At 43.5% G+C, this 17767-nt stretch overlaps 1 protein-coding gene across 50 annotated transcripts in view; it reads left to right on the top strand.

Annotated features, from left to right (window-relative positions):
• Positions 1–17767, top strand: part of Zasp52 (Z band alternatively spliced PDZ-motif protein 52) — a 61089-nt gene that overhangs the window by 35009 nt on the left and 8313 nt on the right. For 7 of the 50 annotated variants that reach the window (XM_086826758.1, XM_086826757.1, XM_086826762.1 and 4 more), the window contains exons 3-11: positions 4645–4796; positions 4866–5022; positions 6439–6572; positions 7338–7432; positions 9084–9459; positions 10017–10211; positions 11102–11210; positions 12894–13994; positions 14567–14717. In XM_086826758.1, coding sequence (XP_086682884.1) covers positions 4645–4796; positions 4866–5022; positions 6439–6572; positions 7338–7432; positions 9084–9459; positions 10017–10211; positions 11102–11210; positions 12894–13994; positions 14567–14717 — 2470 coding nt within the window. Of the gene's footprint in view, positions 1–4644; positions 4797–4865; positions 5023–6438; positions 6573–7337; positions 7433–7678; positions 8445–9083; positions 9460–10016; positions 10212–11101; positions 11211–12137; positions 12614–12893; positions 13995–14566; positions 14718–15265; positions 15467–17508; positions 17749–17767 lie in introns of those variants that run through there. The other 43 variants (XM_086826760.1, XM_086826768.1, XM_086826759.1 and 40 more) reach the window with 20 other exon arrangements.

Raw genomic sequence — 17767 nt, forward strand, 5'->3', positions numbered from 1 at the left:
CTTAAAGCCCAAAAGAGATCACAAGAAGCACTTTAAACTGCCAGGCGAAAACGAAGTGGTAGTGAATTGTTTCTGTTTTTCATTCACTCTTTGGCTTGCTTTAATCGCTGCCAGCTCAGACTCTAGTTTGCAAACTGTGTTTGCCCATCGGGATACCAGACCAGCTTCCACTTTTATACCCATACCCGTTCCCGTTCCCATTCCCGTTCCCATTCGCGGGCTGGTCAAGTGTTGTGGTTGCCATTTGTTTGTGCCAGAAAGCCGCATCAGCAGTGGCAGAGTTCTCGGGATCCCATTCTCTCTTTTCCGCTCTTCTCTAGTGATTTACCATTGGGCGAGGGCTTGTGGGGGGAGAGGGGCCCATGCGGCGTATGAGTGATGCGGCATGCATATTCATACACATTGAGATTCATTGTATTTGCGCTGCATTTCCGCAGTATTTTGTATTTTATCTGCTTTGTTCATGTTCGCTCTACTTACGACTTTTCCGCAATTTCTCTTTCGCTTTTAACGGGCCCCAGAGAGGGGGTGGTGTGACAGAGGGTGGGGTGAAAAATTCGAGTGTGTGGCTGTCATATTGCTCGCCTCAGCTGGGGCTTTAAGCAGATTTATTTTCAATTAAACAAGCTCATAACTTGGCCGACAACTTGGCAAAAGTTGGCACAGGCCGTTAGGCTGCGCAGTGTCCTGCGAACGCTCTTTTGTCTATATATGTATGTATGTGTGTGTTTGTCCTGGCTCTTGGTTCTGGCTTAATTTACGCCGCAAATTCAATTTATTGGAGATACACCTAATCCACAAAAGCAAACTTGATTTATCAACATAAATATTTTGCATACAATGTGTGAGCATCGTCTCCCTTCTTTCTCTCCAGAGAGTGCACTTGGTTTCGGTTTTTGGTTTTTGTTTTTGATCCTTTTGTTGTTATTTTGTACCCTGGACGAGTATGTGTACTGAACGAAATTCAATTTTAATGCACTTGAATGGATTTGAGCAGCGCTTAGTTGACTTGATTACGAGCCTTTAGCTCTGGCTTTGGCTTCGGTCTCGGTTTTGGTCCACAGAATTTCATTTGCTTTATGGATTTTCCGATTCTCTAGAATGCTGAATTCTGGATGGCCGAGGCAATATATATTTTTGCCTCGTCTCTGGCAAATCAAACACTTCAACAACGAGACGAATTTCTTCATACTTTTGTTGAGAAAATTGTTTGTCAAGCTGCCAGCGTCAAGCCAACAACGCCATGAAAGCCACTTGGCCATATCTGGCTAGTATTTGTCATAACGCATATAATTTCAAGAGCTCCTCTCGAGTGGGACAGACTGGAGTAGCACAGAGCATACATATGCAGATGCGGACTAAAATGCTAAATACATGCCCAGGCAAATGCTGATGATAATGCAAATGAAATTATTTTTACAACATTTACTCTCTGCCAGCCATGTTTCACCCACACGTCCACGGGTTGGAAGCTCTGGCCAGCTGCAGTATAAATCATCATTTGCTGCTGCTGTTGCTGCTTCGCTCCTCATTTAGTTGTTTTCGTCCCTGGGAGGACACACACACACACACACACACACATGTAGTGTGCCAGGACATCGCATTAATGTCCTGCTTCTTCTGTGGGGGGAGGCTAAAAATAGGGAGAGCGGAGAGTATACCTTAAAACATGTTTATGAGTAGAATGAATGATGTTTTTTTTAAGGATTCTGAAATTATGAGAAGCGCAGAGAGAGGCACTACAATTTATGAGAAGCGCAGAGAGGGGGCTTTAAATCCTTGGAGAAGCGCAGAGAAGAGCTTTAAAGTGAAAGTCAAGAGGACTCTTACTCTGAAACTACAGCATAGCTGTCATATTTTGGAACCAGGACTTCTTGTTCTCAGTTGTCTGATATTCTCTTTAAGGTCTACGGTATCGAGGTACCCCTGGTCACTCGCAACAAAACAGCGACCTGTGGGATCTCCAAACCCAGGCAGCAAAACTAATAATGTATGCCCCAAAGGACGAAGGCCAAAAGCTTCCTCGTAATACCATTTCGGACTGGTCCCATCTCCACATGCTCATAAGTCATTCTGCAGTGCAAAAAACAAATGCTCCGTCAATTGTCGGCCAGCCGCAAATGCTATAAAGCTGACAAATGTCCAACTGCCGCACAGATAGCTTTATTCGAACGGGGGAACACAAACAACACGGATCGCAGGTACTCATAAAACTGTCCAAATGTCAATATTCCCGGACCCACGAAGCTTTTGCCGAAAACAAAAAAAATATATTTTTGGGACCGCATTCGCTTTGATTTGGTTCGCTGACTGACTGCCTGACTGATGGGGCTGAAATGGGGAATCAAATGCAGGAGCTGGGGTAAGCAGAGCAGGACTTATTTGTTGCTGTCTGGAAAACACCTTGGCCAAGCAATTTCAATTTTCCCCACAGCCAGCCGGCAACAAGAAAATGAACATGTCAACGGCACACGTCGGATATGGACTTGGATTTGGCTTTGGCTTTGGCTACAGGAAAAGGGAATACACTGTGGGAAAGTATAATTAAAGGTTACTTATTGAATTCACATACAAATTGAGAGAGCGTAATATAAATTTGTATAAATTTGATGAATTCGGAAGGAACACATTACATTCGTCAGTAACTAACCTGTAACTTCAGTAGAATGAATAACTGATGAAGACCATTTTCAGGTCAAAAAATAGTTGTTTAACCAAGTCTTCTACTTTTAAGATCAATAATATGCTGTGATACATAGAAAGGAGTTTAAATATGACATTCCCTTAAGATACTTTCATTGAAGACCATTTCCAGATCAAAAAACAGTTTTTTAACCAAGTCTTCTACTTTTAAGATCAATAATATTCTGTAATACATAGAAAGGAGTTTAAATATGACATTCCCTTAAAATACATTGAAAGATATGAAGAAATTTCCTTGACATATATTTAAAAATTATTTATATAGATATTTAAATGACATTTTCCTTAAGATACTTTCATTTAAAGCTATCTGTAAATTTCCTTGACTTTCTAGTCTCTCAGTTTTTCTCTCTGTGCACATTTTTGTGGCTCGGTTAACCTGTCGGCTCTGCTCGGTTGCTTCGATTCGCTGCGCCTCGATTCGATCCGATTCGATTCGGTTTTCGACGTGTGTTTTATCTATATTCTCTCTTTTTTTTTGGCAACTTTGTAAATATTACAAAATTTAGGTGTCTCGCTTGGTGAGTGCGCCAATGAAATATTTATGCACACACATACGGGCCGCGGTGAATCTGTGTGCGAGTGTCTCTGTTTGTGTTTGTTTTTGCACGAGCGTCGGCTCTCTCCCCCCTTGGTTTTGTGCAAATACAAACCGTCCGACCATGGTCGCAGTCGAAGGGGGGTTTTTTGGGGAGGCGGATGGACGGACTGACTGACTGGGCCTGCCAGTTGTCTGATAAACAGACAATTTGCCAAAGTGGATACGTGCACGGCGCGTATAATTTTGGGGCACACCTGAGCCCCCGTTTCGGGTCTCCAGCTCCAGCTCCAGCTGCTCCCTCCCTGGCCTGGCCTGGCTTTGGCCTAGACCCCGAGAGGAGCAACAGGAGCAATACAGCTTCCCTCCTCTCCCTCTCTGTCCCTCTCTGTGGCTGTATTTTGCGGTTGTGGACTTTAGCTTGATGAGTGTATCTCTGTGTGTGCGGGACTGAGTGTGTGCTTAGTTGGTTAGTTTGGCTGATGAAGCGACATTGACAGGGCAAGTGACTTTCATTCTAAGCGGCTTTAAAAGTGCCCAAAAGAAGGTTGAGTTTAAATGGAGCTGAAGGGACACAGAGGGAGGAGTCGAAACCAGATGTTCTAGGGAATTATTAATGGTCAACTACGTCTGTAATTACTTCTTATAGTTAACTAATAATTGTAAGCTCTAAAATGTTCTACTTTCATGGAAAACTTTTTACATTTCCATATGCTTAAAAAGTTTGAGGGGAAAAAAAACTAGTAAATTATTTATTATTTGAGTTTTGTATACACGTTGTTTAAACTTTTCCCTAAACTTGGTAATAAATAGTTATTTGGAATCCCTAGAGCTTGAGTCACACTGCTGCCTGCCATTTCAATTTCAAGTTTGAAATTTGAAAATCCGCTTCATCTGCCGCCTTCCACCCACCCAAAACACACACCCACACAGCCGTTGGCCATATAGAAGATTTTCCGGCGTAACTTTTACGATTTTAATCGCGCAAATTTATGGCATTTTTCCTGCACGATTTCCCCGCGGAGCAACCTACTACCGACATATATTCGGAAATAAATAAATGATGAAAACAAACACCCAAAACGCACACAAAGCAACAGCGCCTATAAAACTAAACTTTGGCCGCTAGTTGCTGGCCAGATATACATATGTATATATTTCTATATATCTGAATCTGCATGTTCAGATGGAATATTCAGGCAAAGTCAGCGCCACCGCGAATTCGGATTTCGGATTCGGGTTGCCGCTCATAATTTTTGCAGTTGCAGCATAATAAATTTAAAGCACCCAGTCCGGCCAATTGGGCATTTTACGCCCCTGAGTTATGGTCCGGGGAAATCGAAGCGTAGTTGAGTTGATTGATGGCTAACTGGGCATGTTTTTCTTTCTCAATTTTTTTCCAGGTTAACGCCGGCAGCTTGTCTGAGCAGGCTGGCCTGCAGCCCGGCGATGCCGTGATCAAGATCAACGACGTGGATGTCTTCAATCTAAGGCACAAGGACGCCCAGGATATTGTGGTGCGCTCCGGTAACAATTTTGTCATCACAGTGCAGCGGTAAGTGGCTAGAGATAACTCTCCATGTAAACTATCTTTCCTAATGCATCTTTTTGTCCCTTCCTTTAGCGGTGGTTCCACCTGGCGGCCGCATGTGACGCCCACGGGCAATGTGCCGCAGCCCAACTCACCGTATCTGCAGACGGTGACGAAGACCTCTCTGGCTCACCAACAACAGGACAGCCAGCACATCGGCTGTGGCTACAACAACGCGGCCCGTCCCTTCGTGAGTGTACTAATTTGCAATCACGCAAAGTATAACCCCCATGCCAAGTCACACCATGCCATCGTGCCATCCCTCGGCCACATCATTTATAAAATTCATAAACTGGCAACCCAAAGTTGCGAATGCGGAAAGTTTTAGTGGCCCAGCTGATGCTGACGTCCTGATGATGACCAATGATGTTGATAGTTAGTTCTAGACCAACCTTCCTTCTTTCCCCTCTCTCCGAAACTGAAACCCCGCACTTTGCGTTTATTTTGTTGTCTGTCTGTGGCTTTTCATATTCATTCATTTCATTTTCGGTTGGGTTAGGAGCAAGGACTAGAGAGCCCAGGAGGACCCCTTACACCGAACCCTGTGTATGAGTTGACAACATTTGCATTTATACGATGTCTGTCTGACGCTCAGTTTGTTTGTGCGTAGTTTTGAAAAGTGTCAGAATGAGTAATGAATATGAGTGCTAGGATTATTTGCCTGGCAAGAATTAATGTGCAAAAGGTCCCCACACACCCACACCCACACACACACTCAGCTGTGCCATGCCATGCATAGTAATACTCAATGTTTCTCTCTCCCCATCTCAGAGGGTATACATGTGTGTGATATGCATACATTTACGTATATTTTATTGTTATGAATTTGTATAATAATAGCTTCAGCCAATGACAACAACAACAGACATTAAATTGATTTGGGATCATTTTATGTGCCAAGTTTCAGGAACAACATTATGAGAGTCGTTGGAAAGGCAGTAGCTTAATGTGATTTAAGGCCATGTGAATGTCCATAGTTCTGTTTAAATTATATTAAGATATTGGTAAACACCTCCGGCTTTGGTGTATATATAATTTGATATGCGAATATTAAACGAACGGCAACCAATTTGGAATTAACCAAGAAGCTCTATTTAAATCAATATTGAGTAAACGTAAAGGGAGTACTTATGATAATGATTTTAGTTAATGAAGAGAAACGAAGCGGAAATGCTCGGCTTTCAATAGAGAGTTTTCTGACAGCTGGACTGGATCAAAGATAGTCTAATATAAATAACAAAGATAAGGCTTGCTTCTGACACTTGTTATTTGAACTAAAGTTGAGAATGCAAGTTAAAATGTACGTTTTAAGACAAGATTATTATCCCTCTGGCTAAAAGATCATTCGAATTGAATTATAAATGAACACAAAGGTTCAATTTCAATCAGATCAACTTTGTGAGAAGTGCAAAGGAATACCCAGCAATTGAGAACAATAATTCCCAATTACGATAAGTGCGTGGGGGGTGTACTTTTGTTCGTTTTCTCCATTCATTTTTCCGAGAAACTTCGCTCATTTCACACACACTTTTTTCCAGTCCCGGCAGAAGTTCCCATGTAATATCGCCCACCTCTCACACGTTTTCTTTTTGTTTCCCCCCCGCAGACCAATGGCGGCGATGGCGGCGTGAAGAGCATTGTCAATAAACAATACAACACCCCGGTTGGCATTTACAGCGATGAATCTATTGCGGAAACACTCTCGGCTCAGGCGGAGGTTTTGGCTGGCGGTGTGCTCGGGTAAGTTTTCTGCGAGAAGAAGATGTTTTAGGGTGAGGGAAAAGCTGTGAAGGAAAGGCAACAAACAACAGTCTGGGCCGCAGTCGTGACAGTGCAAAATATCTGGGAAAAGTTTTACTTAAAAATTTTCCTTTTTCCCAACTCTCTGCTTTGTTCGAAGGAACAAAATAAAAAAAGAGGGAAAGCAAAAAGAAATAAACGCAGAACGCAAAAACAACCGCAGGCCGGTCCAACTGGTGAGTGCAATTTGGCAAATGATAGCCGTGGCTGTGGCTTCTGTGGAAGTCGCGGGGCCAAGTGCTCGGTTCGGTGCCAGTTGTCGACTTTGGCTTGGGGGCCAAAAAACGCACGCGTGGGACCCATGGTGCTCGCCTTTAGCGCTTAATTTCTTTGGGGGATTTCTGGCCAACGTGGCGGATGCGTAACAATCTTGTTCTCGCCACTCACTCACTTAGTGCAGCACACTTTCGGGCCGCGGCCGAGCAGTGAGTGTGCCGCGCGGGAAAGTATGCTACATAGTACCACCCTTAGCTTCATTTACTTTTGTGGGTCCCTTAGATTTTAGCCAAATCGTGGGAATTTACTTTAACTCTTGGTTGTCTAGCATTATTTAAGGGTCTTAGGACTTAAAGGGAACGAAAGTTCAGTTGTCAGAAGTTGTTAGATAGCAATTAGACAGCTTTATCCCTTTTAAAGTAAAGGAAATTGAAAAGAAGTTATTAAAATGCCTTTACAAAATAATGAATAATTTCTCCTTTCTTTCAGCGTCAACTTCAAGAAGAACGAGAAGGAATACCAGGGCGATCGCTCCGAGGTGTTAAAGTTCCTTCGCGAGGAGGAGACCGGCCAGTCCACTCCAGGTAAAGATGAAGCCAACTATGAGCTGGCCCGCCTGCTGCTCCTCCTGAACGGCGGTGTCAATCCGTTTGTGAGCGATGGCCTGGGCGATTAGAAAGACAGGGGGGAGGGTAGCTATGGGCAGTCTGCCAAGTTCTAGACAATCTTTATTTTTATTTTTAAAAATGCCCAGCAGGGACCTTGAAATGTGCGCTGTGTAATGTGTTACTAAATTGTTTTGTTTTTTATATGTCGTTTAACCCCATTAGACCAGCAGAAGGAGATGGACTTTCGTTTTCTCTATGTGAAGACAAAGTTCTAGTCGCCACACACAGTCGAAAGTCTACCTACCACCCAGTCATGTCTATAAAAATATCTTTATATATATATTAACCAAACAGTTTCAAAGTCACCTGCACGAACTTAAAAAGTCGTAGATTTAAAGTATTATTTTGAGTCATGTGAAGAGGTTTATAGAGCTAGAAAGTTTGATAGTCGATTGATAGAAAGGGGGTCATACTTATATACACACATCGAAGTAGTTATAGATTTGAGTTGTTTATATTTGTAGTATTTTATTAGATTTGTTCTGGAGGTATTTTTAGAAATGTTGTACCTTCAAAATGAGCTTTGTTAGAGTGCCATTTCTGTCCCTCATTTACTGCTAAAGTTTACCCTTACAACACAACCATCGATCTATCTTTCTGTCTATAACTCCTGTTTGTATTTAAACTATTTTTCATAAACACTGCGTGCCATCACAACACTATACTACACACGCACAGCATTCGGCCACTACGAGCATGATGCACCACAACAACAACAACAGCAACAACAATATCAGGCACCACAGCAACAGCATCAACAACAGCAATACAATCAACAACACTATCACCAGCAACACCAACACCAACACCAGCAACAATCGAGCGCCACTCGCCATGTCAGCGCCCCCGTGAACACCCCCAAGCCCCCGAGCACCGGCGGACTTCCAACTGGCCAGAACATTTGCACCGAATGCGAGCGCCTCATTACGTAAGTGTCGTAAGGATTCGATCTAACTAACCCTGTAAAATAATCTAGGGTATTCAATGGTCTTGACAAAAGAGTTATTTAATTTGTAATTATTCAAGAGATTGTTATGATGTTTGAATATTAATGAAAATCTATAAACTAATACGATTCGCAAACGATTGTAAATATGTTTGTATGTCATAAATGATATGTCAGAGCTCTCTCTGTAGAAAATTGTCCTTTAAATATTGAAAAATTGGATATATTCCTCTATAACGAAGAAGATCTAAAGATCTAAGTCATGAATGTTCAATGTTTTCTCAAGAATCAGTTGTTAAACAAAGACTCCATTCAAATCCTTTAAATTGAAGTTCCCTCATGGACATGTTAAACAAACTCTTAGCTAAACCGATTTACAAGGTCCATTGAATACCCGGTCATAAGTGTAAATCAGCATTTGTGTATGCACATTGACTAACAGCAGCAACAGCAGCAGCAGCGGTGCTTCCTCATTAGTAACTTATTCCCAGTAATTAGTGGGGGTGGCTTGAAGGTTTCAGTTTTCAGGAGCAGACTCTAGGCAGGTTTCCCCTCATGAATTTACCAAAATATAACTGACTGAGTTTTTCCAACCCAACGATAATGATGATGATGATGCAGAACCACACAGTCCCGCCAACTTTTACTGGACACAGAGCCATGCCATTGGTGGCAACGAGCGACGAACTCCGCTGCACCATCAGCCGGATGAACGGATTGGGTTGCCGCTGCAATCGAACACGCTGGCGCCGGCAGCTCCGCACAGGCCCAGTCTGCCTGTGGCCCCCAAGGATAGAGAGGAGCAGCCCAGACAGGATCAGGAGCAGCCCGATCCGCGCATCATTGTGATGCCCATCTGTCCCGGCCTCCAGGGTCCCGAATACAAGGCCGAAATGGAGGCAGCGGCGGCGGCACTGGCCAGTGACCAGGACGGCCGACCACGTCCGCTCTCCGCCAGCGGACATCCGGCCTGCCAGTTGTGCGGCGTGGGCATTGTGTAAGGATTTGTTGTGTGTGTGTGCGCCGTTCAATGATAATTCATTCCTCCCCCCCACACCGCGTGTGTCTGCTGCATTTTAATTCGCTTTTATTCCGAAGTCAATTGTCTGCCATTCCCCAGCACCTGAGCTCCAGCAACAGCAACAGCAATAGCTCCTGATCCAGACCAATGGGAACCATCATTTGTATTAATTTGTATGCCAATTTAATTGGCTCGCCATCGGGGCTTAATTCGATAATGCATTATAGCTTTTTACATATTTCTCGCATTACCTCCCAACATGGATTCACTAACAGATTCGCTCGGGGACTGTTTCGCTGTGTGTGCACACAAATGCATCGAGAGAACTATATATACATATATATATATATATAAATCAGTAGTAATCAATCATCGATTGAGCGTTTCTTCGGGAAGCTCTTCAGGGGATGTCAATTGGGAAGGAGTTTAGAAGCTTACTAAGAGAATCCCAAACCCCTGAAGAGCTTCTCGAACTATTTGTGTTAATTACTATATCCTAACTAATTGATTTGTTCCTCCTCAACCATTTCTAGTGGCGTTTTCGTTCGCATCAAGGACAAGAATCTGCACGTGGAGTGCTTCAAGTGTGCCACCTGCGGCACCTCGTTGAAGAACCAAGGATACTACAACTTCAACAACAAGCTGTATTGCGACATCCATGCCAAGCAGGCGGCCATCAACAATCCACCCGCCGGCACTGAGGGCTATGTCCCTGTACCCATCAAGCCGTAAGTGATCGGAGAGTAATTCCCCATGTTTTCTATAAATTTTCCTTTTTATTTTTTGTTTTTTTCGGGTGTCGTTTGCACGGCCAATTGGTCAGCAAAAGGTAGAGAGGAGAAGGACTCACGTGAAAATGAAATATAAATAAATTCAGAACATTCGCTATATGCTGAAAATATATATATGCCTCTGACATGATGGCGATGAAAAATCGTCCATGCTCAAACCGGGTATTTACACACATGCCAGAGTGCCAATTCGTGATGCTCTTTGAGAGGGTTCCAATGGTATATATACTCATTATGATTTTCTATAGTGAAATAGAGGATCTTTTACTAAATTTCATTAAGCATTTTGGTGTAAACTCTACTTATTTTCAAAAAGAAACCCCATATCATATCTCTTAGCCTGTAGGGTATCTCCATTATTGGTAACTCCCTGTCCAACTATATCCCTATAGCCTTTTATGCTCTTTTACGATTGGTTTGTCCACTCTACCCTCAATATATATATTTTTGGAAATGAAAGAGGCAACACTGATTGCTCTGCTGACGTGTCATGGGTTCTGCCGCAAATTTTTAATAAATGAATTGGCAACATATGTGTGTGCGAGCGAACCGGCTAAAACGATGGCCCACGAATTGGGAATGCACTTGTAATGTGTGAGGAACGCCTAGAGGGGGAGGTGTGTCAAAAATATCCAACCGGTGACAGTTGGCAATTTGCATTTGGCATTTGGAATTTGTTTGTTGGGTTTCCTGTGTGCTCTGTTTGCCAATTTTAAAACGATGTCAAATTAAAGGCTCTCCTCAGGGGGGCAATTAGGTGACTTTCGACAGGCAATTACTGATCAGATTTATATATATTTGATACTTATATATGCTTTCATTTGCAGCAACACCAAGCTGAGCGCCAACACCATCTCGTCGGCCTTGAACTCGCACGGCTATGGCGGTGGCTCCAATGGCTACTCCAATGGCAACTCCACCCCAGCCCCGGCACCGGTAAGTGAAGAACTCCTCCTACTCGACCACTACTTCTCCTTCTGTTAACTGTTTTCCCTGCCGTGGCTAAAACAATGTCAGACACTCACCGAGAACACACAGATATATATGGATATAGACACAGACACTCGCTCAAAAGTGGCAAGCGAAACGAAGGCTGGGGGATTCCCCTTGCTAGCATCTTGAACCCTGCCCTCTCACCTGCTAACGCTATTCAATTTTATCATATTGCTAGAAAAAATGTTTGCATAAATTCAGCACATTTCGCCCGGCAGCGACCGAGCATCTCCGACATATGCTAAAATGTTAAAAATCATCTTCCGAACAAGGAGAGCAGAGTCGGAGAGAAATGCAATATAATGCAAAAAGTTTTTGCCAACGCAAAAGAAGTTTAAACATCTTGAGCAATTTTTATCAAGAAACGCTTCTTGTTTACTGTTTTTCTTTTTTGCTTTTGCTTTGGCCGCAAAGCGATCAAATGAAAATGGAAAAGTTTTACGCAACACAGAGGAAAATCTCTCATGGATATATTATATATTTAAAAAATATCAAAAAACATATTGAACAATGTGTATATTATTAAAAGTAAATGGGATTTTCCTTAGTATTTTTTTGGAATGCATTTGCCTGTGTTTCCATCTTTTCTCTCTGTGTTTTTGTGTGTGTCTCCTGTTTTTGTTTTTGTTTTTTGCATGGAATTATTGTTTATGGTTTTGTTGGTTTAACCTACGGCTGATTGGGTAAGCAACAGATCAATGGGAATGGGCTTTCATTGAGGACCAAAGACGAAGCGTGTGTGCTTCCCCCATTGGCACGGGAATGTCAAATCAAACCGATCGACACGGCCAGATTGATTGCAGCGAGGGGTATAAATAGTGCATATATATATATACAATATATATAATAGTATATTTTACTATTTTGTCTAGTTTTCTGTAGTGTTTCTGCCGCGGCCAGCGCATTTCGCGAAAATGTGCAATGGCTGCTGAAAGCTAAATATATATGCCAAGCGCTGCTTTTTACTCATGCTTACTATTTTTTTTTTTCTGGTTTTGTAGGTTTCTTTTTGTTTTCATTTGAAAGTCTATAAAAAACATACAGCTGCAATGGTCTGTCAGCTTTTTGGCCGCCGTGGCCTCAGTTTCGTTGCGCCCTGTGCCCAGTGCGCATCTCTCGTTCCCAATCTCGTCCGTGTCCGCGAAGTGTCCGTGTCCGTGTCCGTGACTGTGTCCGCAGGCGAGCGGACAGCAGGAAAGCGACCGAACCGCTCCACGGAAAGTGTCCAGCAGGGAAAATCTAATTAGTTAAACGACAATTAACGACGACCAGCGAATCAAGTGAAAATCGATTCTTTTTTCAGTGATCTTTGGAGCAGAGAGTTTTCGAGAGTTCTCTGGGAAAAGGTTGCATAACCGAGTGCGAGTGCAATAACTCAAAAGGGGGCGGGGTTTCTTTAGCCCGCCCATTGACCTTGACCTATTAGCCATTTTTAGCACACCACACACACACACACACACTCGGTTACACACGCACAGTAGGTTATATACTCATAGGGGCTTACTTCATCAGCCGTAGGTTGCGTGCCACTTGCATTCCGCCTGCATTTTAATTAACTGCCTTTGTTTTAACCCCCTTTACCTGCCTGCCTGCCTGCCTTCCCCCGCCCGCATTAACCCCATTCAGCCTGAGCCCGAGAGCAGTCAGGAGCTGCCTCTGCCACCGCCGCCCTCGCCCACCCAGCTGCTGCAGTACGAGTCGGAGGAACTGCAGCAGCCACCTGCCCCGGAGCAACAACTGCCCTCCGCCCAGCTCCAGCTCCAGGAACAGCAGCAGCAGCAGCAGCAGCCGGAGCAGCACACGCGCACGCACAGCAGCCTGTCGTCCATTTCGAGTGGCTCCTCCTCCTCGGGAGTGGGCGGCAGTGGGAGCGGGAGTGGTGTGGGTCAGAGCCAACAAAGCTACTGCTCCACACTCTCCCTGGATCGTTTTGGCTCGCCCCAGCACTCCCGCCAGACATCCGCCTCCTCCACCTCCCTGGAGGTGGTTGCTGCCCCGCTGGCTCCGGCAACCGCTGCTGCTGCTGTGGCTCCTGGACAGGGTGATAATTACACAATGCCACCATCGCCGCCGGCACCGCCTCCTCCGGCGAGTACCGTCGTGACGAATTACAGGCTGCAGGCAACGCAGCAGTTGCAGAACGAGAACGATATGAATACGCAGAACAAGGGACACAACGCGTACAACCAGATGCTGAAGGAGTACTCCAACAAGCTGCAGCAGCATCAGCAGCAACCCAACAAAAACCACATCCAACCACAACACACAACAAACACACCGCCCACACAGAGACACAACAACACAACGGCAAAGCCATTTGCAGCGTCACAGCAGCACCAACAGCAGCCGCTTGTGGCAGCGCTAACGGCGACACTTGCTAATCAATTGAAATTTAACCCACATCAGGTTGCAAGCCCCCAAGCAACAGTAACAGCAACAGCAGCAACACCTGCCCCAATAGCAGCACCCTTAACAGCAACAGATAGCTCAGCAGCAGCAACAGTTGCAGCAGCAACAGCAACAACAGCAACAACACTTGCAACATCAGACATTATGTCGGCCAACGTGGCGGATGAGCCGTCTTCAATTTATGGCCAAATCAACGCGAACCCAGCTCCCTTAGCAGCTCCTGGCGGTGGCGATCAGCCTTTTGAGTATGTGACGCTCACGGGCAATGTCATTCGCAGCGTTCAGGCACCTGGAAAAGGAGCGGCACCGGGCTACAAGGTAAACCATATCACACCTGTCCTGCAATTAGACCCACTGAGGTCGAGGACAGTGAGCGAGGGAAGGGAAAACCCGAACTTAGATAGAGATTATATATTATATTTAAAGAGTCTTCAACTCTTAATTAACTTCTCTCTATAATGATAGGTTGTTTTTTGTAAGGAAAGAACTTTAAAGTTACTTTGTTACCTCTGATTTGATTTTTCTTTAGAAACCATTGTTATAAAGAAACTACCTTGATTTTTATATAAAAAAGAATTCAAAATTGGAGTCTAGAACAGTTTTGTGCTCTACCTTTGCTCACTGATCCTATTCCCCAAATTAAAGATCACTTCTATCAATCCAACAAGTAAGTACAATGCTCTGTGCTCCGCTCAGCTCGCGCCGCAGCTCGCTCAGATCAGCTCAGAATTGTCCCAAAACAAACAGAATATAAAACTAACTGACCAACTTGTGTTAAGTGTTGTACCGTGTTGGCCATGAACCAGAGTAAAAGAGGGCTCTTTTGCAGCCCTCGAACTTGAATGAAACATTAATAATTAAAGACTTCTTCCTCTCTCTCTCTTCGAAAGGTAAACCAGGGCTATGCTCGTCCCTTCGGAGCCGCCGCTCCCAAGTCGCCGGTGTCGTACCCACCGCAGCAGCAGCAGCAGTCGCCGCGTCCCGCTCCCGGTGGCCAGAATCCCTATGCCACCTTGCCCCGCAGCAACGCTGGCCAACAAGGTAAGGCTGATGACGACGGCTGTCTGTCAGAAGGTGAATGGGTCTAGTCGCTTAAGCCAATGAGATATATTTTTGTTGTACCATATATATACATGTATAAAGGCTCCAGTTTAGCCTTAGCCCCCTGTTGTTAGCCAGCCCCCCACGCCCATGATTGATTGATAATGATGATGAGAGTGATAGACAGACGATGATATGTTGTATAGTATTAACCGGATTTCTGTTTTATATATTTATATATATATATACTTTTATTGATCGAAATAAATTTGCACATGACTTATCGAAAGCGAGCATCGAAACTAACCCAGAGAAAAACAAGTCCTTAGATTATCGAAATTATCGAAATGCTTTTGGCGAAATTTACTAAAACAAACAATTTTCCGCTCGTCCCTGCCCCTCCCCATCTGTGATCGCCCCACGTGAGCAACTAAATGAAAACTATTTGGCAACTGTGGCTGCATAAAGCATTTAGCACTAGACTATTAGACACTACACTATATATATATATATGCTATATACTATATATTCTCATGCTGTGTATGTAGGTCGTAATGTAAGGTACCAGCAACAGCAGCAGCAGCAGCAGCAGCAGAAGCAGCAGTATAGGAACTCTTACCCCATGGGATCTAATTATAGCTCCCCGAGTCAGTCCCCCTACATCACCTCTTACAACACCAACACCAACAACTTCAACAACAACAACAACAACAACTATAGCACTTACAACAATAATAGTGTTTATCGAGGTAAAGAGCTAGCAGTTGGTTCACTTGTTGAGTTCGAAAGCTGCTTTAAAGAGCTGCTGTTGCCCTTTACTATATATATATATATCGCATAACTGCTGTAGCTCATTCCATGGCCTCATATATATATTTATTCGAACTCACATTCAGGTGCAAGGCACACATTACATTAGCAGAAATCGCCCCAAACAGAAGCCCCCCCTTGTTAATAATGGAAACATTTCGTTGACAAACTCAATCAATAGGTGGAAACATTTTAAAATGTGTTTATCATTATTATATGGACCCAGACGGGAAATTAAAACTGACAATGGCCGTTGTAACCGACGGAAAAAGTGAGGAGGAGGAGTCGATTTCAATGCCAATGCGATTGCCATCTTCCACTTCCGTGTGCCAGTCAGACGGGGAGTCACTGCTGAAAGGCGGCGAAATGCAAATGGGAAATCGCTGGGAAAAAGCAAACCAAACCAAACCAAACCGAACCGAACCGATCCGATCCGAAAAAAACCCAAACCCAAATGAAAGAGCAAACCAAACCGATACTACGCGGCGTATACGTAACGCGTTGCGAGTGCAGCGAAACGAGACCCATTCATGTACACAGAAATAAATGATATAAAATGTATTCGGTCGTGGCTGCTGCCTCAGCTCTGGTCTCTGGTCCCTGACTCTGTTTCTGGATCCTGCTCTGGTTGTTGCAATTGCGGTTGCCATCGCTCCTTTGCCAGGACAGTATAGCTTTAAATGCAGCGCAAATATCCCATCAGGGAAAACGAAGAAAGCCGCAAATAGTGCGAAAGAAAAGTAAATTGTCAGGGAAAATTAAGAAGCTAAAAAGGAAATTATTAAATAGGAAAAACCATATTTAAAAACAATATATTTTATAGAATATGAAACTCAGAAATTATTAAAAGGAAATTAAGGTTCTTTTGGGTTAAGTCCTTTCATAATTACGAGACAAGAGTTGTAGTATTTTTACCCTTTTTTTTTGCTATTTGAAAACCCAGATAATACTGCATTTTTTTTAACGAGAAATGCATTCTCATATCTTAATAAGTATCTTTCCTAGTTATTTATAATAATTTCTTAATTCTAAACAAACTTTTATCCATTCTAATATAATCATTACTTTTCTGTAGCTTTTAATCTACAATTTCCACCTGTTCGTCTTCTTTTCCCTCCCACTGTGCCTGCGGCTTTAACGAGAACACTTCAGGGCCTCTGAAATACCAATATGTATTGTTGTATTTTTTCTCCTTGGTCCTACGCACACATATCCTGGCTCCTAGCTGGTGGTCCTCCTCCACCTCCGTCTCGATGTTTGTCTGTTTGGTTGCTTGTTTGTTTATCAATTACCGCGTTCGGCGATGCTGGCCTGTCATAACGGAAATGAATTAACAACAAATATGGCGACGCCCCACAATTGCACTCCAAATTTATGGGGCAATTTTCGCGTAGCATCGTTCTCCACCTTCGTTAAGCAATTAAAAATGCAATTAGCAAGGGGTTCAGAGTTCAGAGCTCCACAGTGTTAGCCCATATAATAAATCTTCATTCCGGCAGGAATCAATCTCCTAATCAAAGCGAAAATCACGCGCAAAGCCACAGCAATCATTTGGGGTTTCGGTTTCTGGGCTCTGCGGCATATGAGCTTGAGCCTTGGCCAAATCCAGTTCCAATTTGCTAACCCAGAAAAAACCAAACAAACAAACAAACAAACAGGAAAAACAAGGCAGAGACTGGCAAACAAATGTTTGCTTGAATGCCGACACGCAGCGGGAAATGTAAACGAAAGCAGATAAATTACCAGCCATTATTATCCAACCAAGAACAAGCTTCCGCCTTGGTATTTTCCACATTTCCCTCCTTCCTCTCTATTTCCACATATTGAAGCGTGCCGGGTGGCCATACATCACATGGCTGGCATTCGTCAGTGCAGGAGATTTATGGGGGCGTCAGGCACTATTGTCCTAGGCTTGGGTCTCGGCTCTCATTTTCCCCATAATCCCACGAATAACCTTTGTTTTGGTTTCTGCTTCTTTTAGGTTACGGTTACCAATACACGTATTAGAAAGCCCCAAGCCAATTGCTGCTTAAAACACACACCAAAAAATACACACACCCACACAAAAGGCGTGCAAAGTTTGGCGAAATTCTGGAAAAAAGAAATATATAATATATATATTATCAACAGCAAAATATTATATGAAAACTGTCAAAATTGAATGTGGAAATCGATGAATTTTTAAGCAAAATAAATTGCATTAATTTTATCTTGAAGAAAATACTGTTTATAAGCACCTT

This window comes from Drosophila serrata, unplaced genomic scaffold (genome assembly GCF_035046125.1).
Source record: "Drosophila serrata isolate PLE 108 unplaced genomic scaffold, ASM3504612v1 contig_165, whole genome shotgun sequence".
NCBI classification, from domain to species: domain Eukaryota; kingdom Metazoa; phylum Arthropoda; class Insecta; order Diptera; family Drosophilidae; genus Drosophila; species Drosophila serrata.